Source organism: Schistocerca gregaria, chromosome X, assembly GCF_023897955.1.
Source record: "Schistocerca gregaria isolate iqSchGreg1 chromosome X, iqSchGreg1.2, whole genome shotgun sequence".
NCBI lineage: Eukaryota > Metazoa > Arthropoda > Insecta > Orthoptera > Acrididae > Schistocerca > Schistocerca gregaria.
Window position 1 is genome coordinate 757349811 of NC_064931.1, and position 17790 is coordinate 757367600.

The following is a 17790-nucleotide window of genomic DNA, read 5'->3' on the forward strand; positions in this document are numbered from 1 at the left end:
GGGAGGGGAAGAGGGGGAGGGGAAGAGGGGGGAGGCGTTGAGGGGGAGGCGTTGAGGGGGAGCGGAAGAGGGGGAGCGGAAGAGGGGGAGGGGAAGAGGGGGAGGGGAAGAGGGGGAGGGGAAGAGGGGGAGGGGAAGAGGGGGAGGGGAAGAGGGGGCGGGGAAGAGGGGGCGGGGAAGAGGGGGCGGGGAAGAGGGGGCGGGGAAGAGGGGGCGGGGAAGAGGGTGCGGGGAAGAGAGTGAGGGGAAGAGAGTGAGGGGAAGAGAGTGAGGGCAAAAGGGGGGAGGGGAATATGTGGGAGGGGAAGAGGGGTAGGTGAATAGGTAGGAGGGGAAGAGTGGAGAAGGGAAGAGCGGGGAGGGGAAGATTGTGGAGGGGAAAAGGGAGGGGAAGAGGAGGAGGGGAAGAGTGGGAGATGAGGGGGAAGAGTGGGAGGGGAGGGGGCGAGGTGAAGAGGGGGGAGTGGAAGAGGGGGAGCGGAAGAGGGAGTGTGGAAGGGAGGGGAAGTGTGAGGGAAGGAGCAAGATGAGAAGAGGGGTGAGAGAGGGAGGGGAAGTAGGAGGGAGGGAGAGGAGAAGAGGGGTGAGAGAGGGAGGGGAAGTAGGAGGGAGGGAGAGGAGAAGAGGGGTGAGAGAGGGAGGGGAAGTAGGAGGGAGGGAGAGGAGAAGAGGGGTGAGAGAGGGAGGGGAAGTAGGAGGGAGGGAGAGGAGAAGAGGGGTGAGAGAGGGAGGGGAAGTAGGAGGGAGGGAGAGGAGAAGAGGGGTGAGAAAGAGATGAGGAGGGGGAAAGGGGAGGAGGGTGTGTGTGTGTGTGTGTGTGTGTGTGTGTGTGTGTGTGTGTGTGTGTGAGAGAGAGAGAGAGAGAGAGAGAGAGAGAGAGAGAGAGAGGGGGGGGGGGGGAGAGCGATGGGGAGAGGGGGGGAGAGGGGTGAGAGGGGTGAGGGGGAGAGTGTGTGGGTGGAGAGGGGAGAGGGGAGGGGGGAGGGGGGAGGGAGGGAGGGAGAGGGGGAGAGAGAGAGAGAGAGAGAGACTAAAAAGCCACACTTAGTGACTAAAGAATTTATGGAGCATGTCTGATTCAGATCTAGATCACCTCATTTACCAACTTCGTGTTCTACAATTTGCAATATATAAGCAGTTCAGGAATGGCAAGCTTTCTTCAACACATTTTAGCAACAATGCATACCTTTCTAATGTGAAAGCCAAAGGTTTACATATAATCAAATGGGAAGTGTTCTGAATAAACTGAAAACATACCAGGTCAGCAGTGAAGAAGACAAAAACAGCATACATGTAGTATTCAAACAACTGAATCATTCCTGCAATAACATCACTTGCAATACGTCGCAGAAGCTGACTCATTTGGAGATATTTTCCACAGTAACGCAGAACTGTTAATGTTGTAGTTGTGAGTACAGGCACTTTAAGAAAATCATGTTGCACCTGTTTCCTTACAAATGGTTTTGTATTTCTGCAAATGAAATAAAAATACAGACTCTTCAGTACATATACGAAAGAATCATAGTCAAGAACTAATCAAATCTTCGCTGAATATAAACTTTTAGGAGCACACACGCAAAAGTGCGCGCGCGTGTGCACATACACCCGCGCAAAAGTGCGCGTGCGCGCAGACACCCGCAATTGAGCGGCTGGTGCTAAGTAAGTTATATAGAGGGACCTCTCCTACCGTGCGTCTAAGTCACCAAAAAACACAAAATCAGATAAGAACTTATTCTTAAAAATAAGAAAAAGACGATTCTATACATACCTATAATCATATACTTTAAACAAAAAACAAAGAAGATATAATAAAGAAAATATACCTTAAGGCCCTACACTCTTTCAAGCGGCTGGGGCTTTTGTAAATCTAGAAAAAAAAACCGCGCTGCTAGGCGCCCCTTTTTTAACCACAGTTAGGTTATATGAAACATAGATATATATATAATCATCAAAGCAATCCAGAGTATATATATATAAAAGCGTAGAAGGCGGGTTTTCACCCCCCACAGAGCTGTGGGCTCCCCTGATAATGTATCCGTGTTTTGCTAGTGAATCAGAAACTGGATGACTTGGGATGGGTCACTACCCATGACCCAATAGGTTTCTTGTCTGCTGTCATGTGAGAGTGTGAGGCATCCCAGAGTGCCCAGAGGTGGCTACAACACTAAACAACATCTTTAATACACTTCTTTATGCATAGCAAAACACTCCAATGCAGTTGCGTAGCACACACGCGCGCGTCCACACACACACGCACACACACACACACCACAATCATGAGTGATTAACTTTATTCTTTCTATTGATTATCTGTAACAAAGCAGTATTCTGGGGCCTGGAACTGGAGTAGAGTCAAAATAAAATCTGTAAAAGACCAGGTCTAATTACACGTCTGTTGTCGAAACTGGTAAGCAATATTTTATTCAAAATAATTTTCATTGCTATTTATAAATTTCTCCTACCTTTCCGGCAAGCTATGGATGCCACACCAAAGAAACAGTTCTTTTGAAGCGAACCAGCCAGCAAGCCATTTTTGTGCATTTTGATATGAATTTAAGAGTTGTTCAGGGAGAGCATGTCCCACTGATGCAAATAGACGATAATCGGATGGAGCCAAGTCTGGAGAATAAGCCGCATACCCTATTATTTGCCAACTGAACACCTCGATCGTTTCCCTAACCCGTTTTGCTTCTTGTGATGGGGTGTTATGATGGAGCAATATGATTTTGTGTAGCCTTTTTCCATATTTTGGTTGTTTTTCACATGATGTTCAATTAAAATCAATCATTACTGTGGGTAGTGATCAGTGTTAACAGTTTCACCAGGTTTTAGCAGCTCATAACAGATGACACTCTTCTGATCCCAAACACACTGCATTGATTTCTTTCAAAAGCGATTTGGTCTTACAGTGGATGTTGATTGATTGCCTGGATTCACCCATGATTTACAATACTTAGGATCTATTTTTCATCGCCTGTCATTATTTGATAGAGAAATGACTTTCTTTTGTATCTGGCAAGCAGCATTTAACCAGTGGTCTATAAATTTGCTTGCTGTCTTTCATTTAATTCATGCAGAACCCATTTTCCCACTTTCTGCACCTGTCCCATAGCTTTCAACTTAAGATAAATGGCTCTCTGTATCACATTCAATTGTTCGATAAGTTTCTGTTGATTTTATCATTTTCATCCAAGAAGGCCTGCAATTTGCTGTCTTCGAACTTTTTCCATCGTTTCTCACATCAAAATCATTGCTTTTGAATTTTTTGAACCGCTCGAAACACTATGTTTTCCCAAGAGCATGTTTGCCGAAAGCATTCGATGCGATTCTGCAGCAGTTTTCTTCAAATGATAGAAAACCAATGCTGTCTGCATATCGTAGTTCGCAGGCATAAAACTCGACATGTTTACAGGTTTCAAACAGATACCGATGTATGATGGAACTTGGGTTACTGTGTGCTGACATTCATCATCAGTCGTTACAGGAAGCAGACGGCCCTGAAGATGTGGTTTCATGGGCTGTACACTGACGGCTAGCACCATCTATAGGTAAATTCCGGTTTCATACTTCTACACCTCATAAATAAATATTAGAATGGAAACTGTGATTACTAAAATACAGACAAAAGAAAAATTTTATTCTCTTTCTTGTCATGCAGCTACAGAATTACTAACGCAAGGAAACAATTTATCAAACTGGCACTGTGATCGCTTTGACATCAATAAAACATAATGTTCAAATAAAATAGAAAGAAACTTCCACATGGGAAAAATATATTAAAAACAAAGGTTCCAAGACTTACCAAGCGGGAAAGCGCCGGTAGATAGGCACAATGAATAAAACACACAAACACACACACAGAATTTCGAGCTTTCGCAACTGGTGGCTGCTTCGTCAGGAAAGAGGGAAGGAAAAGGAAAGATGAAAAGATGTGGGTTTTAAGGGAGAGGGTAAGGAGTCATTCCAATCCCGGGAGCGGAAAGACTTACCTTAGTGGGAAAAAAAGGATAGGTATATACTCTCACGCGCACACGCACGCGCGCACGCACACGCACACGCACACGCACACACACACACACATATCCATCCATACATACACAGAAACAAACAAACATATTTAAAGGCAAAGAGTAAGGGCAGAGATGTAAGGCGAGGCGGAAGTGTGGAGGCAAAGATGTTGTTGAAAGACAGGTGAGGTATGAGTGGCGGCAACTTGAAATTAGCGGAGATTGAGGCCTGGTGGATAACGAGAAGAGAGGATATATTGAAGGGCAAGTTTTGGTAGGAAGTATCCAGATAACTCGGACGGTGTAACACTGTGCCAAGATGTGCTGGCCGTGCACCAAGGCATGTTTAGCCACAGGGTGATCCTCATTACCAACAAACACTGTCTGCCTGTGTCCATTCATGCGAATGGACAGTTTGTTGCTGGTCATTCCCACATAGAAAGCGTCACAGTGTAGGCAGGTCAGTTGGTAAATCACGTGGGTGCTTTCACACGTGGCTCTGCCTTTGATCGTGTACACCTTCCGGGTTACAGGACTGGAGTAGGTGGTGGTGGGAGGGTGCATAGGACAGGTTTTACACCGTGGGCGGTTGCAAGGGTAGGAGCCAGAGGGTAGGGAAGGTGGTTTGGGGATTTCATAGGGATGAACCAAGAGGTTACGAAGGTTAGGTGGACGGCGGAAAGACACTCTTGGTGGAGTGGGGAGGATTTCAAGAAGGATGGATCTCATTTCGGGGCAGGATTTTAGGAAGTCGTATCCCTGCTGGAGAGCCACATTCAGAGTCTGATCCAGTCCCGGGAAATATCCTGTCACAAGTGGGGCACTTTTGGGGTTCTTCTGTGAGAGGTTCTGGGTTTGAGGGGATGAGGAAGTGGCTCTGGTTATCTGCTTCTGTACCAGGTCGGGAGGGTAGTTGCGGGATGCGAAAGCTGTTTTCAGGTTGTTGGTGTAATGGTCCAGGGATTCAGGACTGGAGCAGATTCGTTTGCCACGAAGGCCTAGGCTGTAGGGAAGGGACCGTTTGATATGGAATGGGTGGCAGCTGTCATAATGGAGGTACTATTGCTTGTTGGTGATCTTTCCGCTCCCGGGATTGGAATGACTCCTTACCCTCTCCCTTAAAACCCACATCCTTTCATCTTTCCTTTTCCTTCCCTCTTTCCTGACGAAGTATCCGCCGGTTGCGAAAGCTCGAAATTCTGTGTGTTTGTTTGTGTGTTTTATTCATTGTGCCTATCTACCGGCACTTTCCCACTTGGTAAACATAATGTTCAGTAACATGAGTCAAATATCAACTTTATCTACAGATCAGTTTTGCTTATATGGGTTTTTAAATTAGTTGCATTGTTTGGGGTTCATTTAAATGGATAAACTGGAAGACCATTCAGCCATACAATTCTTCACTTTGTATTGTTTAGCGAACAATGGTAATTCAGTGACCTAAAAGGGATAAATATCAAAAGATGTGTGCATTGATGGTGGAAAAAAAGTCTTTTACTGCACTCATATGATCATACAAGCAAACATTAATTAATTTAAGAGGTAAATGATGGGAGGTTTGTAGACCTTTTATGACTGGGTACGTAAAATCGCCATGATCTTTGACTCACGGACACAAATTTAACGAATTATTTGATTTAACTAAAGTGTAGTTGGGTTGGTTGTACAATTGCCAAGTTTTGACAATCTGAACATTTAGAAGTGGTAACAATATCTGTCAACAAGGCAAACACATGGCATAACTAACTGAACAGGAACATTAATGAGGAGACAGATTTACACCAGGTAAAGATGGGTTGTGAGGAGGTAGCACATAACGGAAAGAGAATCCTCAATTTGTGAAGTTCAACACAGCAACATTGTAACCGTAGTTCTAACACAAGAAGCTGTGTAGTTGTTATACATAAATTAGTATACACAGTAATTCACCTATGCTTCATCTTGTATGTTTCAAGAACCATTTAAGATACTGTAATCCCATTTTCAACCATATGAATTGTGAAAAAGTCCTCACTAAATGAAGTATAGTCTCTGTTTTCACAGCTATATTAATTACAGAGATATTGGTATCAACATTCCTTTTTTCAAATGGAATTACAGCAATTTCAGCAGCTATTATCATATTTCTAAAAGAGACAAATTCAACAGTGTTTCACTCTTCCGAATCTTGTTACTGGTTTCAAACCTTAAGATTTATACATTTTGAATTTGTAACTGAATGCTGTCTTATGCAAAAGTTCGTGGTTTCATACAAAAATAAGAAAATGCATCACCTAGGATAAGTATGAAACTGCTGCACCACTGAGATCTGGCACAAAAGGGGTACACAGGAAAATGCAGCATTTATTCTATTTGTCATTTAGATGTACAGAATGCTGTTTAGTTTGAAAAAAAGACATGTCTTTCACAAACCAAGACATGAAACATGAAAAGAATAGTTCAGTTGTATACACAAAGGCATCCTGATAGACAGTGGCTAATAAGAATGACAATTCAGCACATATGCACAAAATTGTTATTGGAAGGGGACTTGAGTTCTCTGCAGAGAGTAAAGAGCAGTCTGCACTGTGTGGAGCAAACAAAATGTATGTTCTGCCAGCTGCTGCTTATAATCCACATGTATGTTCCAGAGAATCTGTGAACGTATCTAGAAGAAGTCAAATCACCATCGTACACATTTTTAATGCTAACAGGTTTCATTCATTTCATGTCATTTCAGCAGCAGATTAAGCAGTTGGATGGTAGGAGATGCATAGAATTCTATCACTTGACTCCAATGCGTTGCCTGGATAATAGTTTCTTTCTTCAAAGTGTTCTCTTTAACAATGAAGATCCCTTTACAAATCATGAAAATCTGAATGTAAGAAATATGTATTATTGGGCTGCTGAGAATTCATACTGGTTGATGCAGGCTGAACATAAGAGGTAGTGGAATGTGAATGTTTGGTATGGGTCCTTACTTTATTGAAGAAACCTTAATGGGTGACACAATTCCTTACTGGAGTGCTACTAGCTCTTCTAGAAGAAGTACCATCTGAAATATGTGCACTTATGTGGTAGCAGTATGATGAGTGTCTCCTGAGGAGCTTCTCAGAGAGGCCAACCTTCCGAACAGGAGTGAAGATCAAGACGAGGTCACCAGGCTGGTAGACAACAGGGCGGTGGCTTGCGTCATACCTTCGGTGATCGTTTTCTTGAGCCTGGAGCGTGCGGAGTCCAGCTAACTGCTGAGCTTCCTCAGCTCTGGTTAACATCTGGCCAATGTAGTCATTGTCCACGTCATCAGGATGTAACAGAAACACAGTGGCCATCGTCGTAGTCACCTCACACCCATGCACCAGGAAAAATGGCATAAATCCTGTGGTGTCTTGTTTGGCGGTGTTGTAGGCAAACGTCATTATAGGTAGCACCTCATCCCAGACACACTGCTCAACAATGACGAAAATTGATAGCGTGCCAGCCAAGATCTGATTAAGATGTTCAGTAAGCCCGTTAGTTTGCAGATGGTACGCAGTCATCGTGTGATTATCTCTGTCACTCAATCCGAAATTAATGACCTTGGGGCACCATGTTTTAATAGAATGTCTTCTACGATGAATTTGGCTACCTTGAATGCTTCGGCTGTTTTCATGGCTTTTGTAATGGCATAGTGTATCAAGTTAATCAGTGCAAACAATAATCCATCTATCGCCACTAGTAGATGTTGGAAATCGCCTGAAGAGGTCAATCCCAACACGCTGGAAAGGCATTTCGGCTGATGGAATTGGTATGAGTCAGCCAGGTGGTTTCTGAGGAACTGCTTTTCTCCTCTGGCACTCTCGGCAGAGCGAAATATGGTGATGCACACTCCTAAATACCCATTTCTGTAGAACATGTAAGTGCATGTGTTTAGGAATCACTGGTAGCCACCTCTTTCCAAACGGATAAAAGTTTTTCTTGCAAAGTAATCCATTAACTACCTTAAATTGTCCTTTCACATCCTCTGACCAATTTAAGGCAAACATAATTTGAGATATCTTGGCATCCTTCTTCTGCTCAGCAGAGAAATCCTGGAGTGCAGTGAGACAGTCACTATCTTCATCAAAGTCTTGATGGTCTAGCACAGGGTTTCTTGAGACAATCCACATATTGGTGTTTTCTTCCACTTTTGTACACTATGGTGATGTCATACTCTTTAAGACATAGTGCCCACCTGGTGAGTCATCTTGTTGGATCCTTCAAGACCTGTCAACCAACAAAGTGAATGATGGTCTGCAACAGCTGTGAATGGCCTTCCATAGAGACACTGTAGAAACTTGCACATGGCCCAGATCACAGCAAGACATTCTCTTCCTGTTGTTGAGTAGTTTCTCTCGGCTTTTGTAAGTGTCCTCGAAGCATACTCTATAACCTTCTCTTTTCCATCCGCACCGATCCCATACACACTGGCATCTGTGTGTATTTCTCTAGGTGCTCTCTCATCATACAGACCAAGTACAGGGTCAGTCATCAGAGCTTTTCGCAGCAAACTGAAAGAATCTTGTCGAGCACCACCCCAGATAAATTTAGCACTGGCTTTTAACAACTCTTGGAGTGGCCTGGCTATGATACAAAAGTCTTTGATAAAATGATGGTAATAAAAACATAATCCAAGGAAGCTTCTCACATCTGTAATACTTTTAGGAATAGGAAATTCTGTTATAGCTCTCACCTCTTCCTGTCAGGCCACACACGTTCATTTGACACAAGGTGTCCAAGTATTTTGATTTCTTTTGCTCCAAAGAGAGATTTTCTTGGATTAAGTTTCAGACCACCTTGTTGGAGACACTTAAGAATGGCCCTCAGTCTTTTCATATGTTCATAAAATCTCTCTGAGAACACTATAATGTCATCTAAATAACAAGCGTCCTCTCCAGCAGCTAGCTTGCAGCGATGGTGACCTACATCATCCTGCACCCACATCATCTTGTTAATCTTCATCGTCCCAGAGTTGGCGTCGGCTAAGATCTGTCTGCTGTCTGGTGGCGCGGCCGTCATCAAATATCCACCGCCTTTCTCGACAATAGCGCACCACATGTCCTGGTCATCCACAGTGGAAACCTACTGGTTGGTTATCCTGGGTCCTCCAGATGTCAGGAGGAGGACCTTAGTGTTTAACGTCCCGTCGACAACAAGGTCATTAGAGACGGAGCGCAAGCTCGGGTGAGGGAAGGATGGGGAAGGAAATCGGCTGTGCCCTTTCAAAGGAACCATCCCGGCATTTGCCTGAAGCGATTTAGGGAAATCGCGGAAAACCTAAATCAGGATGGCCGGAGACGGGATTGAACTGTCGTCCTCCCGAATGCGAGTCCAGTGTGCTAACCACTGCGCCACCTCGCTCGGTCTCCAGATGTCAGTCTTCCTTGGTACCCAAACAGGTTCCTCATGCGGCATTGTAGGAACTTAACTCTGCCTTGCTCTAAATTTTTTCACCATTTTAAAGGAAAATGAACGACGAGAGAGTGGGTTCAATGTCTGTTCCACATCCTCCCTTATGACCTCTTGAAGCATCTCGGTTTTTTGCTCGCTGTGCAATCCTAATGCCTCCTGAACTCCCTCTCCCACTATCTGACAAAGAACACTTGTGAAATCAGTTGCTTCCTCCAACACAGACATCGATACGACATTTAGAAGCCGTTCAAACTTCTTGCGTGCAATTCTTTTTTTCATGCATTGTCTCAATATAGTGGAACCATTTTATGAAGTCATCTGCTGTCGAAACCTCTTTCAGGAGTAGGGCTTGATACATGTCCTCATCAACACCTTTCATGAGATGTGCAACCTTATCTTCCTCCTCCATTCTAGGATCCACTATTTTACACTGCTCCAATACATCTTGAATGTAAGATGCTGTAGTTTCTCCTGGATGCTGTGCCCTGTACTTTTAATTTATCTTCAGCCTTGCACTTCTCTCATTGTGTGACCGAAATACTTGCACAGTTCCGCCTAGAATACTTCCCAGCTTGTGAACTTCTTGTTGTTCTCATACCACAGCTTGGCAGTGTCCTCCAACTAGAAAAATATGTTAGCCAAACTCTTGGTGACATCCCGTTTGTTAAATTTGACTATACGCTCATATACCTTCAGCCACTTGTTTGGATCTTGGCCATTGTCAGCAGAGAACCCATAAAATGTCTCATGTGGTGGCACACAGTTGCTGTCATCGCAATGTCCTCCTCTTCTTCTGTCTCCGGTACATTGTGATCTGTTGAATATGGCTCGAGCTCGGGTTTCTCGCCATATAAATTGCGGCTCTGACGTGGCCTGATGGGAGCCACTGTGTCGTCGATAATGTGCGTTATCACAAGTTCCAATACCCAGCGTCTCCACCAGAATAATGTAATGTAAAAGAAGGTGTAATTAGATGAATGACAAACACTAACTTCACTTAACGAAGGTTTATTCAGCACTTGCCCATACAAGAGCGTGGAGCGAACTGCCTCCGGCCAGAACACATACAGTACCGGTACATATACAGCTACAGAACATTCCAGTACAATGATTCTTGACAATTGTGGATACTTCTAGAATGTACTTGAACTGAATATAGAAATTAAAATTGTACAGTCAATGTGAGTTTTGAACTCACGACCCTCCATGCAACAGCTTAGTATCATAACCACTACACCATGGTGCTACTCAGCTTCTTCTGCGACAATGTTGAAGGAATCTCTTCAATCTATCAAGAAATCCCTGTACCAGTAACTGCAAATATGTATTGCAGTAGATGATGGGCATTCCAAACCCCTGATGACATAAATAGAATTTTAAGAAATTGTTTATCATCACATCCTATTCTGTTTTCCATTTTGTTGATTTTGCTGATGTAATTTTGCAGTGCAAGTGTGCATCCTGACATTAAACTCATGGCACAAAGTTATTATTTAACAACAACAACAATTCCATGTTCCACAAATGAATTCACTGTTTTGATGCACCTTTCTTTGATGACTCTGGCAGAAAAAAGAGCAAACCTGTTATCATAGATGAATTCACTGTTTTGATGCACCTTTCTTTGATGACTCTGGCAGAAAAAAGAGCAGACCTGTTATCATAGATGACAAGTGAATCATCTTAGATACCACATCATTTGCCTTCCAGTTGGCTTTTCACTCCAACCACAGGTAGACAAGTGTGATTAGTAGCAGTTTCCACTTCTGTGAATAGACTCGCTTAGTTGCATCAAGATGGAAGCACCTCATCAGCATGACAATAACTATTACATAAGGCAGGAATCAGTTTCATGTTCAAAACAGATAACTCACTAATTGGATTTTGACACATTAAACACAACTGAATCTGTCTCTTTTAAAACTGCAATAAAAACAGCAGAAATCCCTATAGTACCATTTGAAAAGTGAAGTAAGTACTTATTATTATTATTATTATTATTATTATTATTATTATTATTAATGATAATAATAATAATATTTTGTGTGGATCAATGGCCTGGTGAAAGTATTTCAATTGGATGCCACGTTGGTGACAATCGTGTCCCTAACCTGCCCCAATTTTCTAACTGGGAAAAGGGGACTTACAGTTTAACATGGAATCCAATTGCCTACAATAGGCCCCATGTTACATCATGGGGGAAAAAAAGGCAGAGGCCTACCACAAATATGGGATTATGTATTCCTGACTAGGGCTATGCTCAGTGGAGAACCATCCATTGGTACTTTTGTTATTATTTATCAAGTAACAATGCACTATTTCACCAGGCCACACCTGTCAGCGACTGGTTTAAGAACAATGTGGACAATTCGAGTGAATGATTTGGCCACCCAGACTGCACGACATGAAACCCATCGAATATTTATGGTACATTATCGAGAGATTAGTTCATGCACAAAATCCTGCACTGGCAACAATTTCATAATTGCGCATGATTATAGAGGCAACAAGGCCAATTATTTCAGCAGGGGGACCTCCGACGACTTGTTGACTCCATGCCATGTCGAGTTGGTGTACTCCACCAGGCAAAAGGAGGTCCAACATTATATGAGGAGGTATCCCGTGACTTTTGCCACCTCACTGTAATGGTCACCTTCGTGAGTTAGTGGTTAGGTGAGCTGATTACCAATCTGGAGGCTGTCGTTTACTTACCAGATGATGAAGATATGGACTTTAACACACAACATCTTATGTGGAACTAGAATAACTGAGCAACTAGATTAAACAAGAAAAGTCTTAGAAGTAGTGAAATGTACCTTCTGTTTACCAGTTGTCTGGTAAACATCTGTGAAAGAGAGGAGAATGTTTCAAAGGCTAGCCTGAGCAGTAATTTTCTTCCATGCAGAGTTAGAAGCAGGATCTATTTCATATGGGGGGAGGGAGAGGGGGGGGGGGACTGACAATTGAATCAAATCCGAGATTCATGCACAACTGAACATTTTAAGATTCTTCCTACAATTCATTAAGACTGAAAATATAACAATTTCTGCATCACTCACAATATTTTTGATTTCCATTACATTTTAATGGTTACAGCACCACCACCACCACCACCACCACCACCACCACACAAAATGCATCCTTTACGTAATTGTTCTTAGAGCAAAGTAGTAAGCAAGGGGGCCAGGAAATTATTTTGTGCTTTTTTTGTAATGGTGCAATAGACTTCTTGCACACGAAAATCACAAAATAGACTTCCGGACACCTCAAAATACCTCTGCAAGGAAACCCCAGTGCTATCCACAATGAACTTTTATGGAAAAGATGCCTTCCACCTGATAACAATGGTCCAACAGCCAGAACACATAGTAGAAATTAAAAACAGATAATTTGAAACCAAGGGCAACCACAGCTAAAATACTTACAAATAGTTCACAGTACTTTCAAGCAGTAAAATCCAGATGTTAAAATAGCTAAAAGTGATGAACATATAGCTGAATGAAAGCTAGTTAATACACTATAGCTGTATTTGCTGAAGTGCTTGTATGCTTGCACTACTGGTTTCACTACATTTTTAGTTAAAACTATACAGAAACTGAAGTCCAAGAAATCCGCTGGTGATGAAGAAATATTAAATCATGTAATAAAGCTGATATGTGAGGAGATAATAACACCACTGCTGAACATAGCAAACTGTTCTTTCAGAGATTCAATTTTTCCAGAAAAACTGAAGATAACAAAGGTAGTGTCAGTGTACAAAAAAGGGTATAAGGATGATTCCAACAACTACAGACCAGTTTCACTGATATCAGGTTTCTCAGAATCCTAGAAATGCTTATTTATACCAGATTAGTTAACCATTTGGACAAACATAACATTCTCATACCCTCACAACATGGTTTCAGAAAGGGTAAATCTACAGAATCAGCAATTTCCAGTCTAACAGAATACATTTTACAGTCCTTAGATGAGAAAAAGGTTGTCTCTGCAATGTTTCTGGATCTTTCAAAGGCATTTGACACCATTGACCATGAAATGCTGGTACAAAAATTAAGCAACTATGGCATTCGGGGGCAACCAGGTGAATGGATAAAATCATACTTGTGCAACCACAAGCAGTATGTATCATTAGGAAACTCATACCAATCAGAAACCAAACCCATCAAATATGGAGTGCCGCAGGGTTCGGTAATGGGGCCATTGTTATTTAATGTGTTTGTTAATGATATAGGTGTTGAGGAGGAAGAAAAGAAACTATTGTATGCTGATGACATGACAATACTAAACAGTGACCAAAATATGGAACAGCTTGAGAGAAGAGCATACATATCTGCAAATGTCACAGCTCAATGGATGTTGGAAAATGAAATGGTTATAAATCTAAAAAATGACTATGTATGCAGTGTTTAAAAACAAGGAAAAGGCTGTAGACATGGATTTGGAGATTGATGGAACAAGGCTGGAAGAAGTAGAATCTGCTAGATTCTTAGGTATTCTTGTGGATAATGAACTGAAATGGAAAAAACATATTAATAATGTCTGTAAGAAACTGAGCTCTGTCACATTCTTCATGATGCAGCTATCACAGTATTCAGACAAGAACCTTCTGTGTACAGTGTATCATGGACTTTTCGAACCATACTTACAGTATGGAGTGACTGTGTGGGGAAACTCAAACAAACAAGAGACAAAACGAGTGTTCACATAAAAAAAAGCAGTTAGGACCATTTTAACAGGAAAGACCTCTGAAACGTGCAGAAACTGTTTCCAGAATTTAGGTATCAACTTTTTCATCGTTGTATATATACAAAACAATCATGTACATCACAAAAGGTAGTGAGGATTGGATTACAAATGCTAGTGTACACACCCACAATACAAGAAGGAAGAATGAAGTATGGAGCATACCCCACCGACTGGCAATGCTAGAAAAAGGACCCCAGTACTCTGGTATCAGACTACTAAGAAGTCTGCCCAAAAACCTGTAAGATAGTGTACTTCACCATGACTTTCCAAAGAAACTTAAAGACTATATCATTGAAAAAGAGTTTCACAGTGTTGCAGAATACTTATGCCATTAAATTTGTATATATTGTTATTCATTATCAGTGATGTAAAAATGTAAGCTAAAGGTGTAGAAAAATAAGTGATAAAGAGTGTTAATACTTTGACATGTCATATATTACATGTACATTTCCTGTACACAATGTAATCTTACAGGATCAAATAAAATTCAAATCAATTCAATTCAATTCAATTCAAGTTGCATCTTCTGATGCATCTATTGCTGTTACATGTGGTTATTGCAGTTTACAATTGACAGGGTGTAATGGTCAATATGCATGTCAAATTACTACTATTCTCAAGATCATTTTGACATCTGGATTTTAGTACTTGGAAGTTATGTAAACTATGTAGAAATTAAAAAGCTTATGACTGGTACAGAAACTGTGATATTTTCATTTAGAGTGTAACAGTATTCACAGTGCAGTTCATAATGAATGAAATGGTTATTCATTCAATGTACTTTGACAAAACTTACTTAATCATTTTCTTCTCATTGGAGTCATTTTAACATAAAAACAAAAAAATAAAAGAAAGAAATTCTCAGCATACCAGATACAATATGGTTAGATTTGCACCTCACTCACCACAGTACAAATAATTTCTCATGGTTAAGGTCATTTTCAAAACTAACACAGTTCAAGAGAACTAAAGACACGAAGTCCACAAAGAAACCAAGATACTTTGTAAATAGGTATTTATGAAGAGTTCATACAAAGAACTTACTTATTGTTTTCACCCCCTCCTTCATCAACGAAGTCTTTCTTTACATCTTCTGGAACGTCGTCATCGCTTTCATCACTGTAGTCCACAGACATGCCATCCTAAATGTGATGTCCAAAATCATATATGATTTTCAAGTACATTTAACCATAGGAAATTAGACTGTAAGGAACCTTATTGTTAAAACTTATATAAAAAATGCATTACCCTTATATTGGCCAAGATGTCCTCCTCCTGCGACTCAACAGGTATAATATCAAATGGTGACCCTGATTCTGAATAACGTAGAAAATAGCCTCCAGCAGTTGACGAGCTATCTTGTGAATGAGCACTACTGGTACTACAGTCAGGACTTGCTGTATGACTTGTGAGGTTCAAGCTGCTACCTTCATCAAATTTTATCCCTTTCAGAGCATTTCGCAATGATTTGAATTCCTAAAAAAATAAAAAATGGAATGTATGCCTAAACAACACACTGGTAAGCAAACAAACATATTAATAATAAATAATTATTAGGCAAGCTAGTCTTGTTTTGCAATACACACATTTGAGTGAAACCATTATCAAACGACAAACCGGATCAAAATTTTCAGAAATATATAGTAGAAATAAGTAAATGGCTGTTTTAATTTAAAAATCTGCCAAAGTTCCAAATAAGTTATTGCATTATGTTATTCTTTCCACTATGCTCAGAAACAGCTGACTGACATATGGCAAATGTAAAGGTGTGTAATAATTCTTGTCATGTAAAACCTATCTTGAAACAACAAAGCTGAAAAGAAAATGGAAGTTGAGCATGATGTGCCACAAAAAGAGCTGATGATAATTTTCATCAGAACTCTGTACACACCAATGATAATCTAAAACCAAAGTTGGATGAATGCACAGACCTGTGTGCAATAACCATCAGAAGCAGCAGTATCTAGTTTGACCAGTGTTTAGTTTAGTCATTTTTAAATGAAAATACGTGAACACTTCCTTTCTGTTTACTTGTGTTTAGTGGTTTTTATGAATTTTTTTGAGGTGCTTGTATGATATGTGAACATAAGTGTAAAGTGAGCTGACTTCGTTGAATAATTTCTCACTGCTTTGAGTGCTACTGTCACAAAATTCACTTTGAATTTTCGTCTGTTACAAACAGTAAATAGTGATGATCTCATTGCCTTTTTTAGTGAACTGAACTATCATATAGCTCTTGGGCTTCCAGGCAACAGAGTTTTTTGATATGTAGAATGTTTCACTGAGTGTCATTACCATCAACATCTAGCCAATAGATAAGGGGAGTGACAATCACTGAAACATTATAGCATTTCAATGAAGTCATGCGACTGGAAATCCAAGAACTTTGTATGAGCAAATACTCAGGTACCCTCCAGTCATAAACTAGCTACCAGTCAGTAGAAGCAACTAAACAATATACTGTGTTTAGGTTAGTCATTTTCTTACAGGCCTCTGGACAAAAGTGAACAGTTACTGTCTATTTCCCTGTGTTCAGTAGTATTTATTAATTTGTTTTCTAAGTGTTTGGATACTGTTAAAGTGTTTTTGTCTAGTGCACTAAATAATTGTGTAGATATAGCCAGGTTGAGCACAGCAGCAGTGGTTTGAATGTAGCTAGCACCTGCTTGGGACAGTAGTAAATTTCTTGTGTAGTTGAACATATGTAAAAATACACTGCTGGCCATTAAACCGCAACACCATGAAGGCAGCATGCAACAAATGTAAAACTGGCAAGAAGTGTACTATATGCTTGGATATGCAAATGATCAGCATTTAAGTGCAACTCCACAAAGTAGACATGATTAACACCATAAGGAAATATTACACAGTGGATTTCTCATTCAGAAATGTTGCTTATTTGCGAGAACATTTTATGTTTCGTCTTAGAAGAAGAAGCATCTACCAGCACATATAGAAATCTGACAGTGGCAGGATCACTGCCTACTCAGATTTCCTGTTATCTGATACTGCAGCTCATGTTGGTCAGAAACCCATGACTGTCATGCACTTATGAAACTGATGAGTTCAAGATGACCATACTCAATGGCATGCAAAATCTCAACAGCCCCATGTGACAAACACTCAAGAGAATAGACATATTTGGCAGTTGGCCATGTAGGATTGTACTGTCTCATCACACACCATGAATGAGAAAATAGGCTCGTTTGCAGCAAGTCAAGTGTCCACACAGACAGTGTGATAACATATGAAACACCAAAAACTATCAGCGTGGTGATCATTGTTATAGCTTCCCTTGACATGGCAGCGGAGGGAAATGTTTCAACAGCTGTGTGCCCAGTGACAACATTAGACACAGAATTGGTACACCATCATCTTTTCAGATGAGTCTTGGTTTTGCAGCAGGTTCCGAAGAGAACAAGCATTGCCAGAACACATTAGTTGTCACAATATGGGTCCCACACTTGGCATCACGGTATAGGGTGCCACTGAATATGCAACATGGCCACCTCTGGTTTGTGTAGCCAGTAATTTGATTGGCAGCCATTCCAATTCTGAGGTGCTATTCCCAGTAGCTGTACACTTCTGTATCTTCAGGGGCTTCACATTATATTTCAACAAGATAACG

At 41.1% G+C, this 17790-nt stretch overlaps 1 protein-coding gene across 7 annotated transcripts in view; it reads right to left on the reverse strand.

Annotated features, from left to right (window-relative positions):
• The window catches only part of LOC126298727 (syndetin), a 144418-nt gene that overhangs the window by 54166 nt on the left and 72462 nt on the right, over positions 1-17790 (reverse strand). For all 7 annotated transcript variants that reach the window (XR_007552660.1, XR_007552661.1, XR_007552659.1 and 4 more), the window contains 3 exons: positions 15411-15638; positions 15207-15304; positions 1258-1471 (listed from right to left, as the gene is read on the reverse strand). Coding sequence is in view for 4 of the 7 variants with exons in the window: in XM_049990166.1 (XP_049846123.1) it covers positions 1258-1471; positions 15207-15304; positions 15411-15638 (540 nt within the window). In the remaining 3 variants the exon portion in view is untranslated. The remainder of the gene's footprint in view (positions 1-1257; positions 1472-15206; positions 15305-15410; positions 15639-17790) is intronic.